Raw genomic sequence first — 11,398 nt, forward strand, 5'->3', positions numbered from 1 at the left:
AGCAAATAATGCCAAAATTTCTTCACAGCATAAATCATTCCTAACCCTTCTCGTTCAGTGGTTGTGTAGTTCTTTTCCGCACTGTTTAACTGCGTGCTTGCATAACATACTGGAAAATCCATTGTTCCGTCTCCAGGTTGAGCCAGAATACTCCCGATTGCATATGTAGAAGCATCAATGTGAACATGGAATATCTTTTCCCAATTTGGTGCTTTAAGTACAGGTGCTGATATAAGGTTTTTCTTCAGCTTTTGGAATGAAGTTTCACACTCCTCGGTCCAATCGAAATTGACTAGCAAACGATACAGAGGTTGTGCAATGACTGCATACATGTATATGAATCTTCGATAATATCCGCAGTGTCCCATGAAGGATTGCACTTGTTTAGCATTAGTAGGCCTGGGTAGGTCTACTATGACTTTGACTTTGTCTAGGTCAGTGGTTATGCCATTTCTTGAGACAATGTGTCCTGAGATGCGGCCTTGCTTAACCATAAAGATACACTTTTCCGGGTTAAGACAGATTCGATATATCCTGCATTTTTCAAATACCTTTTGCAAATGGTCAATATATTCCTCTCGTAGTAGAGAGTGTACACAAAGATCATCCATGTATATTTCTAAGAATATTCTCAGGTATTCTTTAAAAGCGTGTGTCATTAACCTTTGGAAGGTAGCTGGGGCATTAGTTAAGCCAAACGGCATAACTCGATATGCATAAATTCCCCATTCTGTGGCAAACACTGTTTTGTGTTGATCCTTCCTTGCAATTGCCAGTTGGTTGTATCCTGAAAACCCTTCCGGAAAGGAATAAGCCCGTTTCCCTGCCACCCGCTCAAGTACATGTTCTGTGATTGGCAAGGGATAATTATCCCTTATGGTGGCTGCATTTACCTTTTTGAGGTTTACACACACTCGCAGTTTTCCGTTCTTTTTGGGAACTACCACAGTAGGTGACACCCAGTCTGTATGTTCAATTTCATAGATGAATTCAGCTTCCGTCAGCTTATCAATCTCCTCTTTGATTCGTTTAGCAAATGTGTCATTATATGTATAAGGATGTTGTTTGCTAGGTTTTGCATCCGATTTCAAAGGAATTGTATGTTGGCATATCAATGGATCAAATCCTTTGAGATCTTTATAGGACCATGCAAACACATCTTTATATTTCTTGAGAAGTCGTGTTATCCGTTCTTCTTCTTCAGGCTCTAAATCATTTTCTATATAGACCGGCTAAGGCTTTTCACCCGGTTCCACGAGGTCTATCCTTTTTTCATTTTCAGGCCCATCGTAAGATTCTTGGTTGGTTCTTTCCCTGACTCGTGGAGTCATGATTATTTTTCTATCCTGGATGGTAAATTTGCGATAGTGCGATGGTACATTCATGTTTCCCTTCTCTGACTCCCCTTTACCATCACTATCTTCTTCCGTAGTCCATATCTCACGTGAAGACCATTTCAGTTCTTGGTATCTCTGTTTACGCTCCAGTTTGTTCCACTCTTGGTCTTTTGTTGTTTCCTTTTTTGATTTTTGAGATTTTGTTTCTGTTTTAGCTTTTCATACCTGTTTTATTCCCTCTCGCGTTCTTTCCCTTCGATCTTTTGAGAATCTTCCAGATATTTGATCTTTTACACAATCCTCTACTTTTACAAGCATCAAATAGTGAGTTTTACCTTTTATCCTGGGCATCAGCTTCTCTCTCACTTTGTTTCCTGCTCGTTTCCTCCTATAGCGTTCCTGGCGTCTAGGGTGCTGATTAGCAAAATCGTAAAACCTGATATTCTCGGTTTCCATTTCACTCTCACTTGAGGTGTCAGAACACTCATTATCTGCATCATCATTTACTTCCAGATGTTCAGAGGAGTTATAAAACTCTTCTTGTTCTGGTGGTCCTATCGTCTCATCTTCTCCGGGTATAATGCTTACCATGTAGTAGGGTAGCTCATCATAGCCATCCTTATCGCAAAATTTTGTTGTTGGACTATCTGTAATGGTACAGACATCCAATGTTGCTAGTATGTGTTCCCATTCTAGAGGTTCCAAGGCATCTTCAGGGAAAGGTTCCATAATATACTCCTTGTCCTCAATCTCTCTTTCTAAGATGCATTCCTCCCTTCTTAAGCTTCCACAATGTGAAGCTCCACACATCCATAGCTTTTTTTGTTGCCCTAACCATGCTGGGAGTTCCAATCCTGCTTTTGTAGCTGAATCAAACTCTTCCACAGGTGTTTGGTTCACATCTTTGTAGCTATGGTCTTTCAGGTGTATTTTAGTTGTTGTCTCGCCATGTCTGAGGTGTATGTGGTCGTAACCCCAATTTTGGACCATCTTCCATTGTCGCATGAATGGTCTTCCCAAGATGATCTCATAATTGTTCTTTTTGTCGAAATTCACTATTGCAAATGTATGCTCATACTCAATCCCGCACGAAGTGGCAATCACTTTTTCTAAGAGTCCTAGAGGCTTCTGCATGAACCCATCTGCCAATTGCAATTTCATTCTGGTAGCTCTTAAAGCTGGTTTTCCCCATTTTTTCCATATTTCCTTGGTGGAGATAGCAACTCCCGCTCCACTGTCAAGAATAGCTTTGGAAACTACTCCTTGGAATTCTACTGGTAGCGTGATGTTTCCATCTTCTCCCTCACAATACTCTCCAACCTTGTTTAATGGTACTGGCGTAGTGTTTAGTTGAGGCCTATCCAACTCTCTGATCCCTACCTATAGTAGCCTGAAGGTGGGGTCTTTCACTCCAAATTTCTCTAGTCATTTACCTATTGTGGTCCACATGTTTGGTCGTAACCTTAGGAGTTCGGATAATGTGATTGTGCATGCCACTAGGGTGGACAATAACTCAATCAATCCTTGTGAATCCATCACTTTGTTAGAAGAAAGTCTTTGAGATGGGATTGCTCTCACTTTAGACTTGGCTTCATACTCTCCTAGGTAAGAGGGTAAAGTTTTCAGCGAGTCTGGTTGGCTGTGCCCCGAACTAATTGATCCCTGGTCTCCCCCTTGTGAATGTATCCCAAAGTTCATTTGTGACCTTGCCTCAAACTCCTCAATAGGAGGTAAGGTCAAATTCTGCTCTTTTCTCATGCTATTCATGTGGTTACTCATCCTGTTAGCCTCGTTGGCCTCACGGATTTTCTTCCACAGATAGTTTAGACCGTTACAGTCCTAACCCATTTCTGTCAATGTTTTAGGCTAGAACCCGTCCCTTGCCTCATCTGTTGTATTTGGCACTATGATAGGTTCTCCTCTGGACTCATAGGCATTAGTGAGTATTTCCTTTGTTTCTACTTGTTCCTCTAAAGTTGGTTGGATAGGGGTTGGAGCTGGTGCTTCATGCCAATTTGCAGGTTTATCCAGCGGGTCTTCCATCAATGATTGAGCTGTTTCAATCATCTTTTTACACTTTTCCAACCTTTGTTTTTCTATTTCTTTATGGATAAGTCATCCAACTTTGCTCCTGGGTTTGGTTCTTTTTGAGTCTGGCTTCATAAGCTTTTAGAAGCGCATCCAACTGCTCATTTACCTTGTCTGCCAGTACAGATCCTCCTGATCTTGCACTTTTGGGCTCTGCTATTTCCTTGGGTGCTATGGTTGGCGTGGTGTGTGAGCTTAAGCTAGCTAGATCCTCTAACCGCTCTAATCTATCCTTTGTATGTTTTAACTCCTCGGATAGGGCTGTTTGCTCTCGTTCTTTCCTAGCTTTCATACGCGCCTTTCTAGCTTTCCAAGTGCTTCTCTGATTTTTCATTTATAAACTTTGGGCATCAGTTTTTGGCTCTTCCATTATGGGTTCATTTGTCATTCTTTGAGCTTGGGCTCGTGTCACCGCCTGAATAGGTATGATTGTTTCATTTTCTGACCCTCCACTGGAAGGTACTGTTTCTAGCATGTTCAAGGTGGTTTTTTCTCATTTGCTCGGGTTTTTAGGGCAATCAAGAATCAAAAGAGTAACTCCACACTCGGTGCAATATGCGTTGAATCTAATGATTTCATCATGAGGACAGTCTCTTAGCCAATGGTCTCCACGACACTTGTAGCAGGGTCCCTTCGGTTGTTGAGGTGCTCCTTGAGCTCCCCTTTGTTGGTATGCATGTCTCTATCCGCTCATGCCTCCGTTGGCTATGAACAACAATGTTCATTCATCTAAGCTATATCTTTCCTTTCCTGCTACATGTGCAGTTGTTGGTGGTCCTGTACTTCTTATCATGCTCCATGGTTCTGGTGTCGAGGGTTCTTCCGGTGGATAATAGGCAGTGTTTGCCGCATATCCATTGGGATCTTCATAATATACATGCATAGGCAGAAAATCCTTTTCCTCTGATTCGGTTACGATTGGTGTGTATCTTATACCAACTGGTCGTAATATTGGTAGGAATGGTTGTTGCCCCAACACCGGTTGTGGTCTTTCTACACCTACAGGTCCTAGTAGGTTGCCTGCTTGATACCTACGCATCGGTGGAACTTGAGGAGAAGCTACCTGAGCTTGGGGAGCGTAAGGTCTCTCTCTCACATATCCTTTGTTATAATAACATTCCTCTGTCCCATGGTTTGTCCATTTTTGTTCAATAGCACAGCACTTGGGCTGTTTAGCCTGGGGTTTGGCGTACAAGTTAATCTTTTTTAGAACTTCATCTACAAGCAACTCTTGGTTTACAACTACTTCTCCTTTCGATGCTGTCTTAGAAGACTTGCTTCCACTTTGTTCTGAAGATGAATCGTCGTCAAGGTCCTTGAACTCCCCCTCTTTGTAGACCTCACAATTGTCCACAAGGTAAAGAGCCTCCTTGGTCAACTCATTCAACGTCGTGCTCCTCTTCATATGTAAGTCTTTCTGGAGATCCGCATTCCTTAGTCCTTGGATGAATATAAGAATAAGTCTGGACTGAGTTGGCAGTTCTTCCACAGGACAGAACTTAACATATCTTTTAGTCTTAGGGGTGCCTTTCGTACAGATTCCCCATCTTTCTTTTTGAATTTATGGATTTGTGAGACGGTATTATGAGCTATGCCCCTTTGTGAGAATTCCTCGATAAATTCATCAAACACTTCCTCCATAGACTCAAAGTCTCTACACTCTACAGAGTCAAACCAAGTAGCAGCGTCATCCTCTAGGGTTAGTCCAAACCCTGCAAATTTGGTAGGGAAGTCTAACACCTCTTCAGCTCTAATTACACACACAAAGGCTGCTACATGATCTCTTGGATCTCTGTTTCCTGTGTATTTCTTGTTTACCCATTCTTACACTTGAGAAGGTCTAATTCTACGATGGTCTACAAACCTCATCATTGGATCTCCACCTCCTAATCGATATACCTCCTCAGATCTTTTGTAGTAAGCTGGTTCCTCTCCCAATGGTGCTCCTAAGCCATAATTTCTAATAGTTCTCGCTAGAGATGGTTCATCTCTTCGAACTCCTTCTATGGGTGGTCCTCCAGTCTCTGTTGACCCTTGAGTCTTTGGCTTACTCTCTCCTTGATACCTTGAATAGAGTGGTGGTTCTTGCAAATCCCTTAGCCCTCGTGTGGCTTGATAACCATCTCGGTTTCGGTCTTGTTCCAATGTTGCACTCTGTTGAATCCATGCCTGCAATGATGGCTAAGTTGGTGGTTGGTTTTGATTGTTGAACGTCTACGGTCGGGTAGAATGTGAGGTGGCATCATAATCTTCTGAAAAGGGATTCATCGACTTGCTAGGGGTGTAGGTGGCTCTTGGCACGTCGTATGGGACGTATGTTGATGCTCCTGGAACTGTCGCCTTTTCTACCTCTTCTAGGATAATACGTTGGTATTCTTGCCCGTATCTATCAACAAAAACTATACCCTTCCCCATAGCAGTTTCATAAGAGAATAAGTAAATAACCTTGTCTTTGCTTAATTCGTTTAAGTATGGTTCTTTGCTGTGAAAGTAAGCGACTATACCCTCACTCTCATGCTTGTAGATTCCCACGTTCTCATCATAAGTTGGAACCCTAGTTGTTTTCTTATCATGCATAAAAATATCTCTGGGCCCATCAATGTTTGGTGGCGGTTCTTGAGCTTTTGAAACCATTTTCCTTTCACCACATTATCTCCATATCTGTTGTAATCTTCAGGGTTACTGACTATCAGATAGTGGCTCTCCTTTTCGTCTCGGAATCTATCTCCATCATCATAGACTCGAATTATCTCCAATCTCTGAGCCGGACTCTCTTCGATACAAATGCACTTGCGTCCTCGATAGTCAGAATAGACTAGGGCTCCCCTCGAGTTTGTTCCCTCTAAGAAGATCACAATGATCTTGGAATCATTCAAAGGATTTAGGGAGGGGTGTTTGTATACTTGCAATGCCCACCTCTCTAAGTTTTTCCACCACAATATATGCTGCACAATTTGTAAGGCCCCCATATGAGGAGAAGCCAATGGTGCACATATATTTGGTGGATTCCAGCTATGCACGTTGATGAGATCTCTATTTGTGATTGTGGGTGGTACGGAGCAAATTCAAGGGAAACTTTGGGGGCCGGAATATTCCTTTTTGCTGGAATATATCCCTTTGCCAGAATATTCCTTTTTGCCGGAATATCTAGGCCGAACGACGGCCGAAAGACAATCGGAAAATGGCCGTCCGGTGGCCGGTGGCCGGTGGTCCATGGTCTTTGGTCGGTGGTCGGCGGCTGGTGGTCTTTGGCCGGTGGCCGCATTTCCTTGGCCGGTGGACGATTTCTAGGAGGACTTGTCTACTCAAAAGCAGCTACGCATGGGCGCATGGGAGAGTCCTACTTGAACTTGGCTATCTAAGGGCAGCTGCACATGGGGGTTTAGAGGCTCCCTTACAACTATATAAGGAGGCCTTTTCATGAGTATTTTGGTAGAATGGTGTGCACACTTGATGCACATAGCACATCCTTGTGTAAGGATTATTAGTCCCTTGTATTCACTTGCTCTAGTTGTTTAAATCGCCATCTAAGCTCTACCTTGAGAGCGCATGGGTGGATGACACCATCAATTTGTATAGTGTGCTAATCAAAAGTTTTTGATTTGCCACTAATCTACTTTGCATCGTGTCTCTCTCTACTCTCCTTGCTACTAGATCCTTATTTTATTCCGCATTTCTTACATGGTATCAGAGCTATAGGTGCTCGTAGCTAAGAAAGTACGACAAGTACTTGTATTACTTTGCAAAATCAATTATGTCGGCATCTTCAAGTGTCGTTGTCGGTGCTACTGCACTTCGCATTCGTCCACCAGCATTCACCGAAGGAAAGCTTGACGGCACCAACTACACATTGTGGAAATTCAAAATTTCTACAATTCTAGATTCATATGAATTGTTGGTAATGGTGTTGGGGTCAAATGGTGCAGACCCAGAGCCCACTGCAACAAATGATCCAGAAAATCCAAGCGTTGTAATTCCCCCGGATGCTACTCTTCTACGTGCTTGGAAAAGAAGGAATGAAGAATTATGCTCCATTGTCATGTGTGTAAGTGATTGTGTCCTCACTCTGATTCAGCATACCACTAAAGCACATGAATCTTGGAACATATTGGCTCGCCAATATGAGGCACACAATCACACCACAATTCAAAATCTGGAAAATCAACTTGATGCTGAGAAACTTGTTGATGGAGAGAAAGTGGAGGCCTTCATCAAGTGGATTAAGGACCTCCAAGATCAATTAGCTGCCGTTGGTGTGGCTATTTCTCCAGAAGAATTATCTCGGCGCTGCATTCGCATACTTCCTGCGAGATATGATGGTCTCGTTACAGCACTCAACACTCAGGTTTGTCCAACCCCTCTAATGTTTGAAGAACTAAGTGCAATGTTGCTTGAAGAGGAGCTACGACTCAGAACCAGGGATGGTTGAGGTGATGTTGCCTTCACAACCAATGCAAAAGGCAAGGGGACTATGTCAAATGCTTCTAAGAAGAATACCAAGAAGAGGAAATTTTTGGGTAGCTATTTTTATTGTGACAAGAAGGGTCATGCTGTTAAAGACTGTAGAAAGAAGAAAGCAGATGAGAAGAATGGCACCATGAAAGCTTCTTGGAAGGAAAGATAATCCACCAACAATGCTGAAACAGACCTTGAACTATGGGTTGTCATAGAAGAGGTATGCTCATCAACACAAACTCCGCTTGTTGATGGTTCTTGGATTCTAGATAGTGGTGCATCCCGACATATGACTAGTAAGAAAGACTCGTATAGTTCTTGGAAGCCTCTACAAGAACCCGTAAGTGTAATTGTTGGAAATAATGCCAAATGTCCAACCGAAGGGTCTGGGACAATTTCTTTTTTAGCAGCTATAGGTGAAACTAAAGAGCTCTCTAATGTGTTGTACGTGCCTCAAATCAAGAAGAATTTGTTGTCCATTGCTGCAATCACTGATCGTGATCTTGGTGTCCGTTTCAAGAAAAATGGAGCAGAAATCTTGGATTCTAAAGGCAACACAGTGGGAAAGGGTGTAAGGCGCAACAACCTCTACGAACTTTCTGCACTTACGGTTACTACAGAAAAAGGTACAACTCAATTATGGAATGAGAGATTTGGTCACTTAAGCATTGTTGTGCTAAAAGAGATGCAAAAATCTGGGATGGTAGCACACTTTCCTCAAATCTCAGAGATGAATGAAGTTTGTGAAGCTTGCATGATGGGCAAGCAACAAAGAAAGGCATTTCCACAAGAGAGTAGTAATCGAGCTCAATCTCCTCTAGAGTTGGTACACGTAGATCTCTGTGGAAAAATGTCTACATCCGCTTTAGGTGGATCTTTCAACTTTTTGCTGTTAGTCGACGACTTTACTAGAAAGATGTGGGTGTATTTCATTCGTGAGAAGTCTGAAGCTTTTGGAAATTTTAAAATGTGGCAAAAGCTTATAGAAAATGAAATAGGAAAGAAGGTGAAGAAGCTTCGCACAGATCGAGGAGGAGAATTCATCTCAAATGAATTCAACAATTACTGCAATGAGCATGGCATAAAACGACACCTTACTACAGCTTACACACCACAACAAAATGGCGTTGTGGAACATCGCAATCGGACGGTGGTAGAAATGGCAAGGTGTATGCTCAAAGCCAAGGGTATGCCAGATTCCTTTTGGGCTGAAGCAGTAAGTACAGCAGTGTACATTCTCAATCGAAGCTACACAAAGGCTTTGAAAATGAAAACGCCTCCAGAAGCATATTCTGGTAAGAAACCTTCAGTCTTGCATTTCAAAACATTTGGGTGTTTTTGTTATGCTCATATTCCTGATTCTCAAAGAACAAAGCTAGAAGCCAAAAGCAAGAAGTGCGTATTTCTTGGATATAGTGAAGAGTCTAAGGCTTATAGACTCTATGATCCAGAGGCAAAGAAAATACTCACAAGTCGGGATGTGGTATTTGAAGAAGGGCCACATACGGTGGAGAAACCAAGTTCGTCCACTTTATCATCAAATGAAGAAATAACTCACCATGTGCCAGACCAAAGTCATGTGAAAAATCAAGAGGAGGAGTTGTCTGATGATGACTCAAATAAATCTAGCCAACCTGTTTGCAGCATCACAGGAAAAGCCACTACCAAAGTGGGCTCAACAACGTTTTGACGCTCGAAACCCTCAAGTTCACAATCCTCGTGAAGATGAGGGGGGTTTGCGATGGTCAAAGAGAATAGAGGAGCAAAGGTGAGCCTCCGAACACATCGTCAACATGGCTCTCATGATAGAAATTGTGGGCTCTGTGAAGGAGAAAACCTCCGTCGAGACGAGGCCATGGCTGATCCAAAATGGAAGGAAGCGATGCAGTTTGAATACGACAGCATCATAAAGAATGACACTTGGGAAGTAGTGGATCGGCCTCCAAAGAAGAAAGTCATTGGCACAAAATGGGTGTACAAGCTCAAACATAAAGCTGATGGCTCTTTGCAAAAGTACAAAGCCAGGTTAGTAGCACAAGGATTCTCTCAAGTCGAAGGGTTTGATGTTAGTGACACCTTCGCTCCCACAGCTCGAATGACAAATATTCATCTTGTGCTTGCTCTTGCTGCTATCTATTTATGGGTTGTTTACCAAATGGATGTCGTGTTTGCATTTTTGAATGGAATTCTCAAGGAGGAGGTGTATATTGAGCAACCACCAAGGTTTGAGACACCCCATTAAAAACAAAAGGTTTGCAGATTGAAGAAGGATTTATATGGCTTGAAATAGTCTCCAAGATCATGGTATGTCAGAATTGATAAGTTTTTAAAAAAACTTGGCTTTAGAAGAAGTGCTTCTAAAGCGAATTTATATGTACTTAGAGAGAATGGAAAACAAGTCATTATTATCTTGTATGTTGATGACTTGATAATCACAGGTGATCACAAAGAGCTCATCCAACAAACTCGTGAGAGTTTGAGTTCTGAATTCGAAATGACAGACTTAGGTTTGTTGCATTATTGTTTGGGGATTGAGGTTTGGCAATCCTCAAAAGGCATCTTCATCTCTCAACAAAAGTATGCAACAAAGATCCTAAAAGATTTTGGCGTGATAGATTGCAAACCCGTGAGCACTCCAATGGAGGTAAATGCAAAACTCTTCATGGAAGATTATTCTCCCTTAGTCTACATTAAAAAATACAGAAAACTTGTGGGAAGCTTAATTTTCTTGTGCAACACTAGGCCGGATACTTCTTTTGCAGTAGGTGTTTTAAGCAAGTTTTCCAAGAGAATCTCATTGGAAGGCAGGTATGCGAGTTCTTAAGTACATCAAAGGTACTTTAAGCCATGGCATTTCCGATGGCATTGGCACAAATACTCTTAGTGGGTATTGTGACTCTGATTGGGCAGGAGATTGTGACTCTAGAAAGTCAGTTTCTGGATTTTGTTTCTCACTTGGTTCTGGAGTGTTTTCTTGGATCAGCAAGAAGAAGCCAACCATCGCTCTTTCTTCAACAAAATCAGTTTGGCTAAGGCGAGTCCTCATGGACTTAGGTGTTTCTCTTCATTCAGCAACAACACTTCAATGCGACAACCAGAGTTGCATGGCGATTGCCAAGAACCCTGTCTTCCATGCACGCACAAAGAATATTGAGGTTCAGTATCATTATGTTCAAGAGCTAATTGAGGATGAAATTGTAAAGCTAGAGTATTGTCCTACTGAAGATAATTGTGCAGATATCTTCACCAAAGCTCTAGGGAAAGACTAGCTACTTCGACATCTTCATCAACTTCGAGTTGGCACACAGCCAACATAGAGCATCTTCAAGTGTTCATTGAGGGGGAGTGTTGGTATACTTGCAATGCCCACCTCTCTAAGTTTTGCCACCACAATATATGATGCACAATTTGTAAGGCCCCCATATGAGGAGAAGCCAATGGTGCACATATATATGGTGAATTCCAACTATGCACGCTGATGAGATCTCTATTTGTGATCGTGGGTGGTACGAAGCAAA

General features: G+C 42.2%; 1 protein-coding gene across 1 annotated transcript; it reads left to right on the forward strand.

Moving 5' to 3' along the window:
- Window positions 1-9,621: 9,621 nt before the first annotated feature.
- LOC147425956 (uncharacterized) lies at window positions 9,622-11,149 on the forward strand. The gene is made up of 4 exons (XM_086498156.1): window positions 9,622-9,807; window positions 9,895-10,103; window positions 10,623-10,688; window positions 10,807-11,149. The coding sequence occupies exons 1-4, from the start codon at window positions 9,622-9,624 to the stop codon at window positions 11,147-11,149; spliced, it is 804 nt and encodes a 267-aa protein (XP_086354282.1).
- The last annotated feature ends 249 nt before the right edge of the window (window positions 11,150-11,398 follow it).

This window comes from Adiantum capillus-veneris, chromosome 24 (genome assembly GCF_014529385.1).
Source record: "Adiantum capillus-veneris isolate H3 chromosome 24, ASM1452938v2, whole genome shotgun sequence".
In the NCBI taxonomy this organism is placed as follows: Eukaryota; Viridiplantae; Streptophyta; class Polypodiopsida; order Polypodiales; family Pteridaceae; genus Adiantum; species Adiantum capillus-veneris.